We start from the raw sequence: 21,389 nt of genomic DNA, 5'->3' as shown, positions 1-21,389 counted from the left end.
GGCCTATCACCCTCACCTTAACCTCCTTCCACCTATTGCATCCCCAACGCCCCTCCCCCAAGTCCCTCCTCCCTACGTTTTATCTTAGCCTGCGTAGCACACCTTCCTCATTCCTGAAGAAGGGCTTATGCCTGAAATGTCGATTCTCCTGCTCCTTGGATGCTACCTAATCTGCTGCGCTTTTCCAGCAACACATTTTTCAGCTCTGATCTCCAGCATCTGCAGCCCTCACTTTCTCCTAGTTGATCTTTGAGGGGCCCTGTTCTCTACCTCATTACCCTTTTGTCCTTAATGTATTTGTAAAACTCTTTGGATTCTCCTTAACTCTATTTGCCAGAGCTATCACATGTCCCCTTTTTGCCCTCTTAAGTATACTCCTACTGCCGTTACACTCTTCTAAGAATTCATTCAATCTATACCTGACATATACCTCCTTTTTCTTAACCAAACCCTCAATTCATCCAGCATTCCCTACACCTACCAGTCTTTCCTTTCATACTAACAGGAATATACTGCCTCTGGACTCGCGTTATCTCATTTCTGAAGGTTTCCCATTTTTCAGCTGTCCCTTTACCTGCGACCATCTGCCCCCAATCAGCTTTTGAAAGTTCTTGCTTAATACCGTCAAAATGAGCCTTTCTCCAATTTAGAACTTCAACTTTAGATCTGGTCTATCCTTTTCCATCATTATTTTAAAACTAATAGAATTGTGGTCGCTGGCCCCAAAGTGCTCCCCCACTGAAACCTCAGTCACCTGCCCTGCCTTATATATCGCCAGTTCTTCGCTATTGCTTGATCAAAACCTGGAACTTCCCAATAGTACCATCTCACCACAGACTGCACCTATTTAAGAAGACAACTTAGTATAGGGTGTAGTTTTGCTCACTGAGCTATAGGTTTGATAACCAGACGTTTCATTACCTGGCTAGGTAACATCATCAGTGGCGACCTCCAAGTGAAGCGAAGCTGTTGTCTCCTGCTTTCTATTTATATCTTTCCCCTGGATGGGGTTCCTGCGGTTTGTTGTGATGTCATTTCCTGTTCGTTTTCTGAGGGGTTGATAGTTGATATCTAGATCTGTGTTTGTTTATGGCGTTGTGGTTGGAGTGCCAGGCCTCTAGGAATTCTCTGGCATGTCTTTGGTTAGCCTGTCCCAGGATAGATGTGTTGTCCCAGTCGAAATGGTGTTTTTTTTCATCCGTGTGTAGGGCTACGAGGGAGAGAGGGTCGTGTCTTTTTGTGGCCAGCTGGTGTTTGTGTATCCTGGTGGCTAACTTTCTTCCTGTTTGTCCTACGTAGTGTTTGTGTCAGTCCTTGCATGGAATTTTGTAGGTGATGTTGGTTTTGTCCATGGGTTGTACTGGGACAGAAAATGAACATCACCACAAACCCCAGGAACCCCATCCAGGAGAAAGATATAAATAGAAAGCAGGAGACAACAGCTTCGCTTCACTTGGAGGTCGCCACTGATGATGTTACCTAGCCAGGTAATGAAACGTCTGGATATCAAACCTACAGCTCAGCGAGCAAACCAACACCCTTAAAGAACTATATTTGTTTCAACAATTCTGGTGTGTGATTAGTATTTTATTGTGTAAATGTCTGAAACAAAGAAATGTAATGTCTTTTCAGCTTTTTTGCTTCTAAAGGTGTTTGTTTTTAAATATACTATCCATGACAATGTAGCAGCATGATTTTGAAGATTTGATTAAGTAGCGTAAAAGACTTAATTCCCTCACATCCAACAGGAAAGTGGTTGTGATAATAAAAAAAATGCATCCCTCACATATGTCAGGATTTTGTAGGTTTGTTATGAACAATTGGTATCTAGATCTATCAACCCCTCAGAAAACGAACAGGAAATGACATCACCACAAACCCCAGGAACCCCATCCAGGGGAAAGATATAAATAGAAAGCAGGAGACAACAGCTTCGCTTCACTTGGAGGTCGCCACTGATGATACCTAGCCAGGTAATGATACGTCTGGTTATCAAACCTATAGCTCAGCGAGCAAACCTACACCCTAAACCTCAACCTGAGCTACAAATCTTGCACAACTTAGTATCCTTCTCAAGGGCAATTAGGGGTGAGCAATAAATACTTCCCTGGCCAGTGATACTCGTGTCCCTTGAACAAATTAAAACAAAATTGAAGTTTTGCTGGATAGCTAATTTTCTTCAAAATTGTTGTAGAATCATACTCAAATTTACAGCAAGTGAAAGACCCTTCAGCCTATTAAGTCTGTGTGTCAATCAAAAAACAACTCTTTTAATCCCATTTTCCAGCACATGGCCCACAGCTCTATGTATCTAGGCCTCACAAGTACACATTTAAATGCTAAAATGTTATGAGGGTTTCTGTCTGTACCACAGTCTGCGTGAAGTGAGTTCCGGTGTTTTACCACCCTCTGAGTGAGAAAAAAAAATTCCTTATATCCCTTCTAAATCCCCTATCCCTTGCTTTAAATCAATGCCTCTCATAATTTTATACATTTCAATTATGTCTCCCCTCAGTCATCTCTGCTCCAACAAAAACAGCCCCAGTTTATCAATCTCTCTTCTTAACTGAAACTCTCCAGCCCGGGCAATGTCCTAGTAAATCTCTACACCTTCTCCAGCGCAGTCATATCCCTCCTATAATGTGGATTCCAGAACTGCACACAATACTTTAGTTGTCCTAACAGTGTTGAGTGTTTTAGTGAGTTCAACAAAGGTAAAGGTCTTGCATGTGGAATAACATTAAGCTGATTCTTAGGACTGAGGTACTGATTTACGAGACCTGGATTTTCAACACCTTATATGGCTGTGAAGCATGAATGACAAGCAGCAGCCATGTCCTCAAGGAAGTTCAGCAATTTTTTTCGCTGTTGAAAACCCATTCTGGCCATTTCATGGAAGGTCCAAATGACAACTATGCCAAATATCTCAATGGCAAAGCTCCCAAACATATGAACACTGACCAAGCAAACATAAATATGCTGGCTGGAGCACATTCACAGGATAGAGGAGTATTACATACTCAACGATTTTCTATATGGCAAGATAATCAGTCATCAAACATCAGGATATCCAAAGCTATGCTTCAAGAATGCTTGCAATCATAACATAATGGCCCTAAACATTGTTTTTTGTTTTGGGAGACATTACCTGATGACAGAGAAAGATGGTAATGTCACCTGTGAGCCAGTATGCATTGCCATGGCAGACAGTTCAGACAATAACTTGGCAGCAGCCATATTGATTTTCCTGGTACCTTTTTATGTCTCATATTTCTGTAGTAATTTATTTTGGTGAGTAGGACAGGCTATTTTCTGCAGTAGAGCACCATGGTATTTGGGACTCAGATTTTCAGCCATTTGTAGGACTCCATGATTTGTTGAGTTTCCAAATTTTCATTCTGGAACTGCAGTTTTCTGAAACTGTTCATTTGTATTTCATGTGATTGGCACTCAGAAGGTACTTTCTTGGTACATCTAAAGCTTAATCACATAATGTTGCGTTGCTTTTCGGTTTTTAGTGTGACATCAATGTGCTTTTCTATTTTTTTACAAGATGTCAGCCAAGCAACAATATGATTAAAACAGGGAGGAGAAACTGGAAATCTGAAATTAAAATAAAAATGTTAAAAATAGAAACCATGATGGATAATAAATCCAGAAGAGACACCCTGGTCTCTCCTTGCTTATGAGTATTCTATATGGCATAGGGTAGAATTCATATTTTTTGTGGCAACTGAGCACAATGGTTTAGTAACTATTTTAAATTTGTTGGCAACTTACTGCATGCAATTTTCCATCTAATTAAACAGATTGCAGTAGAAAAATTTGATGTAACTGAAGTTAAAGAGTTGGTTCCAGATGGTGCCAATATTCCTGTCACTAAATATAACAGGTAAGGTGACTTGTTCAGATACACTGCAGAAAACTACAAACTAAAGCCCCAGTACTTTTGTAAAAACTTCACCTTGTTCACAAATGTTCTGTTAATTACAATAATTGTATAAATGTAAGCAGTCACTAAAATAATGTGTTGATATTTGGCTGTTTAATTTTACTAATTTTTGTTATGGATATTATCAGTTTTAAATGTATTCAAATGATAGGGAAAGGCAAATGATAAATGTTTTACTTCACTGCATTCTCACTTGCCCTTGGAAATTTACATATAGTCAGGAGACAAGTGTACTATATTCTGGGGATGTTTAAGAGAGTGAGTGAGTAGTGCACTTAATGTTGTTTAAAAGGAGTACAAGAACTCCTCCCCTGAGCTAATCAGGACACTATCCTTTAAGTTTGCCTTTATTTCTCAGTGATCTATCTTAAGCCTTTGGATTTTTTGAGCTGGCTCTCAAAGCATCCCATCTCTACCAATCTTAGCTCAAGTAATTGAAAAATACAATCTAACTTTAATTCAAAGTTGGTTACTTCAATGTGTCTGCTAGTTAAAATTGAAATTATGCAATGTGTGTTTGCTGTGTTCTTAACTAGGTCATTTTAAGTCCAATAATCCTTTGGAAGCACAGATTTTGAGTATTGCTGGAAAAAAAGACATGCAGATAAAGCTTTTCAGCTTGCACTTATCAGGACAGACTCAAGAGTGCCGAATGACAATTTATTCTTCATGAGGAAGGCAAATCTGACTGCTTGTGATGTTGCCCAGGTGAAAGCACCAGGGCGTATCTCAAACATTTGAGCTACTATACAATAACAGCCACACAAGTGGTGGTTTCCATTAATAGGATGCTTCATAAGACACAAACATATCTGGACTGCCCACAAATGAGCAATGTCTGAGAATTTTAGTGCCAGTGTGATACCAGATCTGTAGGTTGTTCATTCCAACGACTGGCAGATTGTATCAAGCAGCACATCCCTTCAGCTATTTGGAATGAGCAGGGAACTGCCCATAGTCAACCAATTCTTGCTTGTAAAACTCAATCTAATTTGAGTTTATTCTGTGTTTGGGTAACATTTTTTGATAATTACGCAATCAGCCAATTTGTGCGTTATCAATTGGGCTCACCGTGTAGTTCATTTATAATTGCTAGAAGGTACCTGTGTATTCATACAAAGTAACCACTCCTTTAGGCAAAGGAACATGTCTAAACCATCAGTGGGACCTTTTCAATGATGATCAGGTGATCTCTACCAAATCTTTCTTTCCAGAAATGTGGTCACTACTGCTGAGCACTGACACTAACTGGTTCAGATTTTAAAGAAAATCTAGTGGCAATCATTTGTAATAGGAAAGAGATGATACCATCATCTATTTGCCACTAAAACTTTGGCAGGTAGAGATTCAAATGTGCAGTTATGAAGTTTGCAGCCACTAGGCAGTCTAACATCTCACCTATTCTTTAAATGTTTTCACACCAATACATATTGCACAGTTTTACAAGTCCAGTGGGCTCAAAATTAAAATTTGAATTGAGATCTTTGAAAGCTTCTTCATGAAAAGAGAAATAGTCTGCTTACATAGATAAACACAGACACTACTGACAGCATTTATACATAAGCCACTTTAAGAAATGTTGCTTGTATGCTTTCAGACAGGAATTTGTGGATGCATATGTGGACTATGTGTTCAACAAGTCGATTGCTCCTTTATTTGACGGTTTCTATGAAGGTTTTCACAAAGTGTGTGGTGGAAAGGTACTTCAGCTCTTCCAGCCTAATGAATTACAGGCGATGGTGATTGGAAATGCAAATTATGATTGGAAGGAATGGGAAAAGGTGAGTATGACCATTCCATAAAAAAGCACGTTTGCTCAGTGGCAAACTTTTGTAATTTTCCAATGAAAATTTGGTGAGGAATGTAACAGATTTATTCAGTACTATTCAAATAAAATTCTAACTTTGAATAAGTGTAGTACTACCAAATAGCATCACTGCTTTTTATCTGATGTTTAAATACTAAATGTGTAATGCTTGGCAATTGCTAATATCCACAACATGTGTTTGAAATAGCACAAAGATGTTGTGGTTGTTGGTGGAAGTCAGTCATCTCAACGCTAGAACATCACTGCCAGACTTCAGGGTAGTCTCGTCGGCCCACTCATCGTTTTCAGTAACCTTCCCTCCAAAGTAAGACCAGATGTGAGAAGTTCATTGATACACCATGTTAAGCATCATTTGCAATTCCTTGAACAGCCCATTTCCATAGCTGCCAAGATTTGGACAATGTTGAGAGTGTGGTGCTGGAAAAGCACAGCAGATCAGGCAGCATCCAAAGAGCAGGAGAATCGATGTTTCACGCAGGAGGCGCTGATGAGGAATGAGGCTGGGAGCCTTGGGTGTGTTGAGATAAATGGGAGGGTGGTGGGACTGGGGAGAACGTAGCTGAGTGCAAAAGGTGGATGGAAGTGGGGGTAAAGGCGTACGTCGGAGAGGAGGATGGAATGGATGGGTGGGAAGGAAGGAAAGAAAATGGACAAGTAGGACCGGTCAAGGGAGCGGTGCTGAGTTGGAGACTTGGGACTGGGATAAGGTGGGGACAGAGGAAATGAGGAAACTGGAGAAACTCACAATGATCCCACGTGGTTGCAGGGTCCCACGGCGTCAAGTAGAAAGGATTTGGCAATGGAGGCGGCTTATGGCCTGCATGTCCTTGGTGGAGTGGGAGGGGGAGTTAAAATGTTCAGCCACGTGGCGATGGCATTGGTTGGTTTATGGGGGTGTCCCAGAGATGTTTTCTGATATGATCTGCAAGTTGGCATTCTGTCTCCTCGATGTAGAGGAGACCACATTGGGTGCAATGGATACAGTAGGTAACATGCTTAGAAGTACAGGTAACTTTCTGTTGGATGTGGAAAGATCCTTTGGGGCCTTGAGTGGATGTGAGGGGGGAGATGTGGATGCAGGTTTTGCACTTCCTGCTGTAGCAGGGGAAGGTGCTGGGGTGAGCTGGTGGTGGGGAGGAGGGGTGGGGGGGGTGGATTTGACAAAGGAGTTGAGGAAGGAATGGTCCCTTTGGAACGCTGGTAGGGGTGGGGCCCAGTACCAAAGGTTGGGCTGTTAATGACAAGTAACATTAAAGCTGCATGTGCCAGGCAATGACCATCTCAAACAAGAGGGAATCTAATGCTCTCCCACCAGTCCACCACTCTCAACATGATAATGATTGCAATTGACCAACGGCTGAACCTGCCATATGCAAGAGCAGGTCAGAGGCGAAGAATTCTATGGTGATTAGCACCTTCTGTTGCCTATGTCTGTCCATCATCAACAAATTACAAGTCATGAGTGGTGGAAAACTCCCTATTTGCCTGGAGATGTGGTTCCAACAACACTCGAGGCTTGACACCATCCAAGATAAAGCAGCCCATTTGATTGGTACCCCATCCAACAGGCCCTTACCAGCCATGTATATGTTTTACAGTGCAGCAGTTTGCCAAGGCTCCTTTGGTAGTACGTTCCAAAGCTGCAACCTTTGCCACCCATTAATAAAAGAGCAACAGTTGCATGTTAGTACCACTGCTTGTATTTCTTCATTAGACCACAAAACCACCCAACTTAGAATTATTTCACAGTTCCCTTACTGTGGCTGGTCAAATTCCTGGAGCTTTCTTTTTACTGCACCTCATGGACTGCAGTTCAAGAAGGTAGGAAAGTTATCTTTTCAAGGGTAATTAAGGATGGGCAATAAATGCTGACCTTGCCACTGACGCCCATGACCGTGAATGAATTGAGAAAGATATACCTCATCGTAAAATATCTTATTAACTTTAAAAGGAATTCTCGGTCTGTACCAGGTGGTTCTTAAAACACAGAATCTATTCTGCTGGTGATGATATCTACTCAAGAAGCCTGGACCTATTCTGCACCACTTGGTATCTTTAAATTGATCTGATTGATCACCATCTGATGGCTGTGGTCGTTAATTAATTTGAATTGATGCTAGCTGATGCCATCATCTGACTGACAACATCTTCTGCCTCTTGCATTAAGATACCACACTAACTGGTTCAATCTGTGACTTCATTAGGGGCCAAACTATTGCCTTACTAGTGCTTCCAGTTCTTGTGTTCTTTTAACAAGCCATCTTCAACAGCAACACCTTGCAGTGAATATAAAATACATATACTGTATATAGATATAAAATTCATCTAATGCAGCAAAATTTCAAAAGGCACTTAAGAATATTATGAATAAAAAATACTTTTGGCACTGACAGAGAGATATATATCAGGACACGCAACCAAAGTCCTGGTCAAAAATCACATTTATGGACAGTCTTTCTGTTTCTGTTCTTAAAGGAGAAGATCAAGGCAAAGGGTTTAGGGCAATACCACAATGGTGGAGTAATGAGAATTGGAGAGCCAGAGGAGCGCAGAGATCTCAAAGTTCCATATACCATTTGGTACCAGCACCGATGGCTGAACTGGAAATGAGATTTTGCTGAAAGACTTTGAACAGTTAAATGCCAAATTAAAAAGCAGAGCCTTCAAGATGATCTTTGGATTGCCATGTGAGTCACAGGCAAACTGGCATAGGGTAAATGAAGCCAAAGGAGTAAATTGTGTGGCTTGAAAATTGGTGTGTGTGGAATGGGTTACAGTTTGTGTGACATTGACCAGAACAGGGTAGAAGGAAGCTGTTCTGGTGGGATGGGCTTCACTTGAACCTTGCTGGAACCAGTGTCTGACCAAATCAAATAATTAGGTCTGTAGAGAAAGACCTAAATTAATAGCAGGGGTGGGTAACTGTTTGGCAGGGGAAAATGTAGGCTTTCGAAGGAAACAAATATAGTATCACAGAACAGCTATTTAGATAATACCCAGAGTAGGACAATAAGGGACAGTGTACAAACATAGAAAAACAGTAAATAGGGTCAAAAATTGGAAAATAAAATCGTAAAAAGACAAAATTAACAGCCCTTTACACCAATGTAAATAGTACTTGGAGCACAATAGATTAATTAACTGCACAAATATGTGTTAACCCTATGTTACAGATGTGATCTCATAGCCATTACAGAAACATGGTTACCAGGGATCAAAGCTGGGAACTGAATATTCAGGGGCATGAGAGACAGAAGGAGCAGGTGATTTGGTAGCATTGTTGGTATGGGATGAAGTAAGTACGATAGCAAGAAATGATCTTGAATCAGAAAATGTAGAATCCAAATGGGTGGACATAAGAAATAAAAAGTGAAGACACTGTCAGAGAAGTCTTTCAACCCCTAACAGCTATACGGTAATCAGAGAATGCATCAGTAGATAATGAGGGCATGTAAAAAATCTGTACATTAATCATGGGTGACTTTAATCTTCATGTAGATTGGGATAGTCTGGTAGAGGAAAGATTCATAGTGTTCAGAACAGACCTAGACCACTATGTGGTGGATCCAACCAGGGATAAAGCTGTTTTGGATCTGGTAATATGTTCTGAGGCAGGTGTAATAAATAATCTGAGCAACATCCCCTAGAAAATTGTGATCCTAACATGTAGAATTTAGTATTTAGTTCATGAGGGAGGAGGTTGGGTTGTTAAATGGATTGGCAACTATTATAGTGTATTCAGATGAGGTAGAGGGGAATAGAAGGGGAGGTGGAGTCACAGTATTGATCAAGGAAACAATTATGAGGAGAGTCGATATCTTGCAAGGATCATCCAATGAGGTCATATGCGTCGAAGTGAAAAGCACAAAAGAGGCAAACAAGAGTATTGGGTTTTGCCCGAAACGTTGATTCTCCTACTCCTCAGATGCTGCCTGACCTGCGTTTTTCCAGCACCACACTCTCGACTCTAAGCTCCAGCATCTGCTGTCCTCGCTTGCACCTATTGGATGCATATCTAAGCCCCAAAGCAAATTCCAGGCCTGTCAGTCTAACTCTATGGTGAGGAAGTTATTAGAAAGAATTTGAGGGGCAGAATTTATCTGCAGTTGGAGAAGCTGATTACTTGGAGATAGTCAGCATGGAATTGTTAACGGAAGGTTGTGTTTGACAGATATGATTTTTTGAGCAAGTTACCAAGTATGATGACAAGGGCACTGCATTTCTTGTGGTTTAAATGGATTTTAGCAAGACTTTTGATAAAATCCCTCATGGCAGACTGGTCAAAAAAAGAACGTGTGGATCCTTGGGTTCAGAGTGGCACATTGGATCCGAAAATAGCTGAGGAGCTGGAAATAGAGGTGGATGATAGAAACATGTTTCTGTGACTGACGGAGTTCCATGTGGTTTGGTGTTAGGGGACTTTTTGTGGTGTAAATCAATGATTTGTACTTAAATGTAGAGGGTATGACCAAGATGTTTGTAGATGTACTAAAATTGGTAGGGATGAGTGGCATTATGGCTCAGTGGTTAGCGCTGCTGACTCTCAGCATTAGGGACCCACGTTCAATTCCATCCTGTATTGAGTTTGCACATTCTCCCCATGCCTATGTGAATTTCCTCCGGGTGATCTGGTTTCCTCCCACAATCCAGCATTGTGCAGGTTAGGTGGATTGGCTATGCTAAATTGTCCATGGTGTCCAGGGATGTGCAAGCTAGGTGGATCAGGGTTACTGGGATAGGGTAGGGGGTATGGATCTGGGATGGGATACTCTTTTTAGATGATTGGTCTGGACTCAATAGACCGAATGGCCTGTTTCCACGCTAGAAATTCTATGAAATAGTGAGACTGATGCAGCAATACATCAATAGATTGGTCATGTTGGCAATTCAGTGGCAAGTAGAATTCAATCCGGAAGAGTTGGGGAAATGTACTTGGGAGAGCTAAAAAGACAATGGACCACGACATGGTAGGACCTAGGAAAGTCATGAAAATTAGAGGGAACTAGTTATTCATATTCAAGGACCCTTGAAAGTAGATTAGAGGGTTTTTTAAAAAGGGATATTTGCCTTTTTATTGGCCAAAGCATAAAATAAAAGAGTAGAGAAGTTATGTTGAATCTGTACAAAATGCTGCTAGTGGTTACTACATTACAGGAAAAATGTGATTGTATCCAAGATGCTGCAGAGGAGATTTACCCGATGCTGAATGAGCTGGAGGGTATGAGCTATGAGGAAAGCCTGAATTGACTGGGATTGTTCCCCTTGAAGCAAGGACCTAATAGAGATTATCTGGTCATGAAGTAGATACGTAGACTGTTGCTTACCTTGCAGTGGTTTCAAATAGGAGATGGAAATGTGTTGCTGGAAAAGCGCAGCAGGTCAGGCAGCATCTAGGGAACAGGAGTATCGACGTTTCGAGTTTCAAATACTAGAGCAAGGATGCAAATCATCTGGCTGAACTTCAGGAGTGTTTCCAGAGTAGAGGTTATAGCTGGAGAAAGAGGTTGGTGGTGGAGACTTCAGTCTTTGTCCCTCCTTTTAGTTTTGAGATGAAGGAAATGTTTGCATTCTGCAGCTATTTTTTGGCAGCAAAAACAACAAATTGCAAAATTTAGATTTGTGTACCAGACCAATTTCAGTAAAAGCTGAAAATATGTTGCTGGAAAAGCGCAGCAGGTCAGGCAGCATCCAAGGAACAGGAGAATCGACGTTTCGGGCATAAGCCCTTCAGGAATGAGGAAAGTCTTTAGCAGAGGGATTGAATTCAAGAGTCGTGAAGTGATGTTGCAGCTGTACAGGACTTTGGTTAGGCCACAGTTGGAGTACTGTGTGCAGTTCTGGTCGCCTCACTTTAGGAAAGATGTGGAAGCTTTGGAGAGGGTGCAGAGAAGATTTACCAGGATGTTGCCTGGAATGGAGAGGAAGTCGTACGAGGATAGGTTGAGAGTTCTCGGCCTTTTCTCGTTGGAACGGCGAAGGATGAGGGGTGACTTGATAGAGGTTTATAAGATGATCAGAGGAATAGATAGAGTAGACAGTCAGAAACTTTTTCCCCGGGTACAACAGAGTGTTACAAGGGGACATAAATTTCAGGTGAAGGGTGGAAGGTATAGGGGAGATGTCAGGGGTGGGTTCTTTACCCAGAGAGTGGTGGGGGCATGGAATGCGCTGCCCGTGGGAGTGGTAGAGTCGGAATCATTGGCGACCTTTAAGTGGCATTTGGATAGGTACATGGATGGGTACTTAATCTAGGTTAGAAGTTCGGCACAACATCGTGGGCCGAAGGGCCTGTTCTGTGCTGTATTGTTCTATGTTCTATGACATTAAACTGCTTTCTGATTCTTAAATGGATATTTTGCAGTTAATCTATTTGCAATCTATATCTTTTTATACGTTTTTTATTAAATAATACTATGGTTATGGTTTTTACAAGTCAAACCCATGTCCTCCAACAACTGGAAAGACAAAAGCAGAAGGCGCAGTGGAATATTTCTATTAGTGTCACTGTTTCAACATCCTAGCTTCTAATTGTGTTCCCATTCATTTATATTTTCTGTGTGACTGAAGAAACTTCCGGAATCTTTTTCCAAAACTGAAAAATGTGAAGATCTATCATGTGTTCTGAAGGGATGAATCTCAGCGTTTAACTACCTCTCTTCACAATCCAGCCCTCGGGGTCAACCTTTAGCCCTGATCTGAACAACTTCCTACAAGGCCTCAGTCACACCTCAGTGTGATGGAGTCCTGTGTCCTGGCCAGAATTTATCCCAATATGATTTTTTTTTTTGGAAAAAAAAGATGATTTGGTAACTTTTTTGTGGTGTTTTTTGAGATGCTGCTATGTAAATGGGCTATGGCATTTCCTGTATTTCAATAATTCAAAGTCTTTCCATTAGTTATAAAGCACTTTGGAGCATTCTGTGATATGAAAGATGTGTAAGTAAATGATTGTCTGCCTGTGTGGAATTCCTCAGGTAACTCATTTCCATTAGATATTTCTCTACATATGATAATTGTGCTCTCTACCTTATGAGCACATTCCTGATGAAGGGCTTTTGCCCGAGACATTGATTTTCCTGCACCTCAGATGCTGCCTGACCTGTGCTTTTCCAGCACCAGTCTAATCTAGACTCTGATTTCCAGCATTTGCAGTGCTCACTTTTGCCTCTCCACCTTATAGCCATATGTAATTCAATATACCCTATATACTTGGACACCTTTACCTCAGAGGACTGGAGGAGCAATCATTGAGTATATTCGAAACAGAGATGTATAGATTTACAAATTCTAATCGTATGAAAGGATATGGGAATAAGGCAGAAAATTGCATTGAGGTTGATGATGAACCTTGATCAAAAGTGATGAAGTAGGCTTGAGGTCTATTCCTTCTCTGTTCTTAACCTAATAGTTGTTTCAAATTGATTCAGTTTGTAACTAAACTTCTTGGTTTTGCAAATAAGCAGCTATGTATGTTTTCTGTATAGAATACTGAATATAAAGGAGAATACTGGGCAGAGCATCCTACCATCAAATTATTCTGGGAGGTATTCCATGAACTGCCTTTGGAAAAGAAGAAGCGTTTTCTGTGTAAGTCTTTAAACTAACTAACTGACTTACTGTGGAACTCACCTGTTTGTGATTTTGTGTTTTTATCTTCTCTGCTCACTGAATCTGAAAATGACACTTTTTTTGCAATTATTTTGCAGTGTTTCTAACTGGCAGTGATCGTATCCCAATTATTGGGATGAAGAGCCTAAAATTTATCATTCAGCCAACTGGAGGTGGGGATGAGTATCTTCCAGTTGCACATACCTGCTTTAATCTTTTGGATCTACCAAAATACACTGACAAAGAAACCCTTAGGACCAAGCTAGTTAAAGCCATAGATCACTATGAAGGCTTCAGTTTGGTGTAAAACTGGCAACTCTTAATTACACATCTTTTGCTTTTTATGTTCAGTAAAAAGCAGCATCCTTGGAAACTACACGTTTAGCAAGAAATACTGTGTTGTGAGAAATTGAACTGAACAATTACAGTGTTAATTTTAGCAACTTGTATAGAATCATGTACACTTGATGCTACATATTAAAATTATATTTACAGATTATGGGTGAAATGATCTACAGTGATAACATCAGAAGAGTCCTTCATACATTGCCTTATTGATACAATGTCAACTAGGGTATAGGGAGACTAGAGTGCAGATGCATGGGAAATTCACCGAAAATCTTTTCATTACTTGTTGGCGAGTGTAAATTAAGTTGTCTGTACGATTACATTGTTGGTAAATAGTGTTAAGATTTTTGTAATACAATCATTTTTTGGTACGTAGACAAAACACTGAGAAAATATACATATGGCAGCACTGGCATGCTGTACATAACAGCATGTGTTAACAAAGTCTACTTCTAAACCCCTTGTTCATACCTCTTCAGTGCTATAAATTATCATATACATAGTGATTGAATTATGGCCCGAAGTTAAATTACAGACAGATTCTTGGCCAAAGGAATTTTAATCAGTCTAAGCCAAGATGCAAAAATAAGTGACAGACATAGTGTCAAGGATGTGTACAATCCAAGAAACTTGCCACAAAACAACTGGAGGGATCAAAAACTAAGATTGCAATTTAAAGGGACCCTCTTCTTCCATAAAATTAATTTGCATTACAATTTTGAATCTTAGAATTATTTTTGTAGGACTCCATCACAACAAAGGGGTAACTTTAGGTGAAGGCAGAGCTGCTGGGTAAAGAAATAGCTTAAAATTATTTTTGTAATAGATACAGACGTAAGATTTAAAAATTTTGGATTTAAACCTAAGCCAACACTCCAGTGTCTTTAATGTCACCTGATCCAGTAGTCTTATGTGACTAGCACTGTTTCAATAGCCATTGCTGTCTTGTAGAATTACAGAATAAAATATTTCTACCATAAAAAAATGCAATGTATTTGTTCATAGGGTGTCTTGGCTTGATTTTGAAATGTCAATATTCTGTAACTTATTTTCTAGTTACTTTTGGAAAGTTATTGAATTTTATCTTGCTCCATAAAAGAAATGTTACAACCTTGAATTGAAGATTTCATTTTTCAGTAAAGATAGTAAATGCCTTAATTAAGCTTGTGTGTATTTCTCTGAAAACAATTATATAATCATTAAATTTCCTGTTGTAATGCTGTGATTTTAGTGAAAATGTGGCATCAAGAGCTAGAAGTGGGCCATTCCATACAATGTGTATTTAGCATTAATGCCTGTGGACATAAGGTATTTGCATATGAGAGAATTGTTGTAGCTGCATGCATGGAAGTGTTCTCTGATTTCAAAGAATTAGATAATATTATGTAATGTGAGAAGTAATATTGGCAGACCTCAAAATATAAATATTCTGCTTGTGAAATCTCCCAATTTTCTAATTTGAGTAGTTTACTTGTCCCAAAAATGTGCTTTATGCAGTTTGATATCAGAGTGAATTGCATCTCCACAGCTAAGTCTGAGTTATGAGAAATGCTGAGCAGTTTGGCTGAGAACTTGTAGCATAATATATGCCGATGCATGGGGTTCTGTATTTGATTCCTGAGACTTGTATAGTAATTTGTGAAAAGCTGCTTTCCTTTAAGCATTTAGTATTTTTATTACAATAAATGTACCAAAAATAGATTCCAATTTTGTTACTTTTTAACCAGAAATCTCAGTGCCTCAATGTTCATTTACCATTCTATTTTGTAGCGTTTGGGGATCAATAAAGGGGATGCTGTGTTTTTGTGGTGGTCATTTTGATTTTTTGATATGTTGCTGATAGACGCAGACTTAAACCAATACATTGCTTTCTGTTAAGATGTCTCCATTTAGTCCTTTTCTTTCCAAAATTGTGGACACGCTCATGATCAGAAAGAATACCAAGTCTTTGACAGGGGTCCTGAATATACGAGAACAGCCTGGAAATCTCTTTCCCTTTATCCTTGCTTTTGATCTTTACCCCAACAGATGGGTCACCCATAATCAGAAGCTCCAAGGTGGCTTTAAGAGTTTTTGTTTACTACTACTGTTTATTAATAAATCTGCAAAACAATTTCAACTATGCTTTGCTTTCCCTACAGTAACATTTAAATATATTGCAGATGCATTAGTTTATTTTTGGAAATTTGCATAGAGCATTATGAATAAAAAGTAATTGCACATTGTCCTGAGATAGAATTTTCTTGTTCTGTAATACCTGAAAGGTTAATGGCTGTCATACAAGACTCAAATGCTTATTATTCTGAAATTACCTCATTAGCATAATTTCTTCTGGGTGAAGGTAGTAAGTGTTCTCGTACTAGTTCTTCTAAACTATCCTGGGACCAGTGCTCTGGCACATTGTATAACTAAGGCTGTAGAACTTTAATCTAAATAATGAGGGGACTGATGGGAAATGAGGTAAATTAACAAAAAAGAACAAGGCAACAGGGCTGTATGGCAAAAAGAGGCAAGCATATATAAATTTGAGTGTAGCAGAAGGCCGATGTTTCTAAAAAGAGTATACTATCTGAATGTATGTGACATCCTTAAAATGGATTGTCAGCTGAAATACAATAAAATATGCATGACCTGACACCATTACAGAAACATGGCTGCAAAGTGACCAAGGCTGAGATCTGAACATTTAAGAGGACTTTACATTCTGGAAGGACAGGAAGCCAAGAGAGAGGATTAGCTCTCTGAGTTGAGGTATATAATTTATACAAAAACAAAAAATCATCTTAGTTATAAAGCTTAAGATGTGAAACCATTTTAGGTTCATGCTTCATATATCTAAGTCATTTATTGGTGTAGTCTCGGTCTCCATCAAACTGCTGTAAGAAAGTATGCAGGAATATTGGGGGACTAGAGAAAATGCTCATAAGCATAGATTATTATTAGGTACATGGTGTGGATAGGTACGTAGCATTGTTTTCAGGACAATTTCTTGGATCAGCAATGTCCAGCAAAAACAGTGTAAACTATTCTGGACTTGATAATGTGTCGTGGAACAGAACTTCATAATAATGGAGCATCATGGAGCATCTAGGTAGCAGGATCATAATGGTTGAAATTTGAATTCAGCTTAGTCAAAGACAATAACGATTTTTAAAAACAAAATCTTTTCAAGGATGCTCAGCCAGCTGTATCAAACTGGGAATTTAAGTAGGACAGGTGGTGTACTGGCAGACTAATGTAAGAGATTTCAGAACACTCAAAGATAATCCACGAGAAAGACTTTTAAAAGGTTGCACCATATGTTGCTAATTAAGCAAGTTCAAATGGTATTAAATTGAAAGTAACAGCATATATTCCTGCAAAGGTTAGCAATACTTAAGCAATACTAAAAATCTGAATGATTAAAGAATTAAGAAACATGAATATGACAGAAAGCTCGCTAGAAATACAAGTTCCTACAAACATTTATAAAGGAAAATGATACCTAAAATGAGAGTTTTCTTGATACTGATTACGGAATGGGAAATAATGAAAATAGAGTCAGAGTTATACAGTACGGAAACAGGACCTTCAGCCCAACATGTCCATGCTGACCAGGTTTCCCTTGCCAAACTAGTCCTATTTTCTTGTGTTTGGCCCATATCCTTCTCCACCTTTCCTATCCATATACCTGTCAAAAATGTCTTTAAAATGTTGTAATTGTATTCACCTCTACCACATGCACTGGCAGCTCATTCCATGTACGCACAACCCTCTGTGTGACAACAATCGCCTCTCCGGTCCCTTTTAAATCTTCCTCTCTCACCTTATGTCTATGCTGTCTAGCTTAGACTCCCCTACCCTGAGAAAAAGACCTTTCTATTCTTATCTATACCCCTCATGATTTTATAAACCTCTAAGGTCACCCCAGACCCCCCTCCACTCCAGGGAAAAATATTCCCAGTCTCTCCTTATAACTCAAACCTTCTAGTCTCAGTAACATCCTTGTAAATCTTTTTCCACCCTTTCCAGTTTAATAGTACACTTGCAGCAAGGTGACCAGAATTGTATACAGTACTCCAAGTGTGACCGTACCAGTTTCTTGTGCAGCTGTAACATGATATCCCAACTCATGGTCTGACCAATGAAGGCAAGTCACCAAAAGCCACCTTCATCACCTTGTCTACCTGTGATGCCACATTCAAGAAACTATGTGCTTGCACCCATAGGTATCTTTGTTTGACAATACTCCCCAAATACTTACCATTACACTAAGTTCTGCCCTTGGTTGTCTTAACATAATGGAATACCTCGCATTTATCTGAATTAAACTCCGTATGGCATTCCTTGGCCCAGTTGATCAAGATCCCATTGTACCTTAAATAAATTATCTTGACGTCACTGTAGAAGATAAAGAACAACCTAGAAATATTTGTAAATCAAGAGGTGAAAGGACAGAAGGATCTTAAAACAATTACAATCACCAAAACTATTAGAGTCATATAAAATAGAAACAGACCCTTCGGTCCAACCAGTCCATGCTGACCATAATCCCAAACTAAACTAGTCCCACCTGCCTGTGCTTGGCCAATTTCCCTCCAAACATTTCTCATTCATGTTCTTATCTAAATGTCTTAAACGTTGCAACTGTATCTGCATCCGCTACTTCCTCGAAGTTCATCCCACACACAAACATTCTCAGTTTAAAAAAACATCAAATTGCCCCCAATCCTTTTTTAAATCTTCCTCCTCTCCTCTTTTAAAAAAATATGGTCCCTAGTCTTGAAATCCCCTATCCTAGGGAAAAGACCCTACCATTCACCTTATCTATACCACTCATTATTTTGTAAACTTTCAGCCTCCTACACTGCAATGAAAAATAAATCTTAGACTATCCAGCCTCCTCTTAAAACTCAAACCCTCCATACCCAGCAACATCCTGGTAAATCTCTTCTGAACCTCCTCCAGCTTAATATCCTTCCTATAATGTGGGCGGCACGGTGGCACAGTGGTTAGCACTGCTGCTTCACAGCGCCAGAGACCCGGGTTCATTTCCCGACTCAGGCAACTGACTGTGTGGAGTTTGCACATTCTCCCCGTGTCTGCGTGGGTTTCCTCCGGGTGCTCCGGTTTCCTCCCACAGTCACAAAGATGTGCGGGTCAGGTGAATTGGCCACGCTAAAATTGCCCGTAGTGTTAGGTTAAAGGGGTAAATGTAGGGGTATGGGTGGGTTGCGCTTCGGTGGGTCAGTGTGGACTTGTTGGGCCGAAGGGCCTGTTTCCACACTGTAATGTAATCTAATCTAATAGGGTGACCAGAACTGGATACAGTACTCCATAGGTGGTGTCATCAGTGTTCTGTGCAACCTCAACATGATGTCTCAACTCCTGTACTCAAAGGTTTGAGCAATGTATTAAATGCCACCTTAATCAACGTTTCTATACGTGATGCAGACTTCAAAGAATTATGTACCTGAATCCCTTACTCTACTAAGTTCCAGTGGACAAAAACCTAGCCTATTCAATTTTACCCATTAAAACAAATTGTCCATTTCAAGTATTAGTCTACTCAACTTTCTATAAATTTCTTCCAATGCATTTACATCGAGACCATTACTCCAGATTTGCCTTTGAAAACGAAATTATGATGGCCTTATTTTTGTATTAACTTCCCCTTGCAATAGGATTCTATTAGCTTCCTTAATTACTTGTGTCTGCATACTAACCTTTTGTGATGTATTCATTATGTTGACCAGATCCTTCTGCAGTTCAGAACTCTGCAATGTCTCAGCACTCAGTTGACGCATTGAATTGAAGAGTAGGGAGGTGATGCTGGAACTGTATAAAATGTTGGTAAGGAGGAGGGATGTGATTTCACTGGATAGCCCAGTCCAGCCAGCTTTCCCTTCATTAACTTTGTCTGCACTTCAGCCAACAAAGACCCCTCTCACCCTGTCATACACTCCTCCACCTTCTTCTGTCAGACAGAAGATAAAAAAGATTGAAAACATATACTGACATAATGAAAAACAGCTTCTTCCTCACTGTTAAGACTTATGAATGGACCTCTTATACATTAGATCTTCCTCTGCACCTTCCCTGTTGCTGTAACATTATATTCTGCATTCTGTTGTATTGCCCTGATGTTATGTAAGGTACGATTTGGCACGTGACAATATTCCAATCATTCTGCTAAACTGCAGTGAGTCGTGTCCTGTTCAGCCTCTGCTCATAAGAGGGATCATCCTAGTGAACCTTCTCTGAACTGCCTCCAGTGAAATATCTTCAGTGAGGGGATGAAAACTGCCCACAGTATTCCATCTATGGTATTAACAGCACCTTGTACTGTTACAATAAGACTTCCCTATATTCACTCTCCAACCCCCTTGAAATAAGGGCCAAAATTCCATTAGCCTTCCTGATTATCTGCTGTATGTGTGTGCTAGCTTTCAGTGTTTTGTGCACTACAATAAGTCCCTTCATATTGCATTTCCTCCATTTAAATAATATTTTTTTACACACTGTTGCAAAGTGAATAATTTCACCATTTCCCACATTATACACCACCTAGGAGGGGAGATGGTGAGATAGGGAGATGCAGGGGTAATGGAGGATAAGGAGTAGGAGGTGTGGGAGATGGAGAATGGGGAGGTGAGGATGTGGAGTGTTGGAGGGGGGAATTGACTTGATCACCAATTACCCTATCCCCAAAACCTGGAATCAACACATCCTCCCCAAAGTTTCACCCTATGGTCATGTGAAGACAGAAGCACATTGTGAAAAGGATTGGAAAACAGTAGCTTAGAAGTTAGTCTGAGCAAATCAGAAAAGCTTTAACAAATTTGGGTTTTTTTCACTCTGTTCTAATGCTCTTCATCTTCCACAGGAAGGCAGAGTAGGTTCTGTAACATGTAAACTTACCTTAAATGATGGAGTTGGGACAGCTGATGTTACAGGTAGTGTCAGAGGATCAGGCTTCACTCACTCACCCTGTGCGTTCCAACTCTGTCACTCCTGGTTATAGTTGTTCTCCACATATTTTCCCCTTCCTTTAAATCTTACTCTCTTCATTCTCAGAACTGCTGACTCTGCTTGGGATCGAGTTCCTTTGGGGAGGAGTCATCAGACCAGCTGTTTGGTGAGGCAAGTCAGGGGAATAGAGCATTCTCACCTCAGCAGTGCAGAGTATTGATTGTGGCTCAGTGGGTACCTCTTTTTCCTGCCTCCTCAATTGTGGGTTCAAGCCAAACTCCAAAGACTCAGGTGCATAATCCACTGCAGAACTGCAGAAGTGTGGCACTGTCAGATGTGTTGTCTTTCAGATGAGAAGTAGTCAAGAAGGTGGATGTGGCTCTGTGATCCGATGTGAAAGGGAGATGTATTGCCCTCTTGTTCTAGCCAATGTTTATGTCAACTGACATCACTAAAAGTAAACTAGCTGCTCATTTGTCATATTCCTATTTGTGGGAACTTCAGAAAAAATAGCTGCCATTATCTTGCATTGTAACTTGAAGCATGCATTAAGCAGTGACTGCAATTCATTGAACTGGGAGGTGTATTGACAAGGGGTGTGACAACTGCTCCATAAATGAACACGTGTTCATCATGAGGATATTCTTGCAGGTACAGGACTGTCACTGTATAACACTGATACACTGGGGACTGGCCTATTTC

The 21,389-nt window shown here is 40.1% G+C and overlaps 1 protein-coding gene and 1 long non-coding RNA gene across 5 annotated transcripts in view; one reads left to right on the top strand and one right to left on the bottom strand.

The window, feature by feature from the left end:
* The window catches only part of herc4 (HECT and RLD domain containing E3 ubiquitin protein ligase 4), a 102,308-nt gene extending 86,770 nt beyond the window's left edge, over positions 1–15,538 (top strand). For 3 of the 4 annotated variants that reach the window (XM_043712274.1, XM_043712276.1, XM_043712275.1), the window contains 4 exons: positions 3,810–3,892; positions 5,550–5,733; positions 13,265–13,367; positions 13,487–15,538. In XM_043712274.1, coding sequence (XP_043568209.1) covers positions 3,810–3,892; positions 5,550–5,733; positions 13,265–13,367; positions 13,487–13,695 — 579 coding nt within the window. In that variant the 3' untranslated portion in view covers positions 13,696–15,538. Of the gene's footprint in view, positions 1–3,809; positions 3,893–5,549; positions 5,734–13,264; positions 13,368–13,486 lie in introns of those variants that run through there. The other variant, XR_006314881.1, reaches the window with a different exon arrangement.
* On the bottom strand, positions 10,480–20,665 carry LOC122561010. The gene is made up of 3 exons (XR_006314882.1): positions 19,442–20,665; positions 17,980–18,116; positions 10,480–11,355 (listed from the first exon to the last, which is right to left on the bottom strand). It is a non-coding gene; the product is annotated as an uncharacterized LOC122561010 (long non-coding RNA).
* Between the last annotated feature and the right edge of the window lie 724 nt (positions 20,666–21,389).

Source organism: Chiloscyllium plagiosum, chromosome 22 (genome assembly GCF_004010195.1).
Source record: "Chiloscyllium plagiosum isolate BGI_BamShark_2017 chromosome 22, ASM401019v2, whole genome shotgun sequence".
Lineage (NCBI taxonomy): Eukaryota > Metazoa > Chordata > Chondrichthyes > Orectolobiformes > Hemiscylliidae > Chiloscyllium > Chiloscyllium plagiosum.
This window is presented reverse-complemented; position numbering and strand designations above follow the sequence as displayed.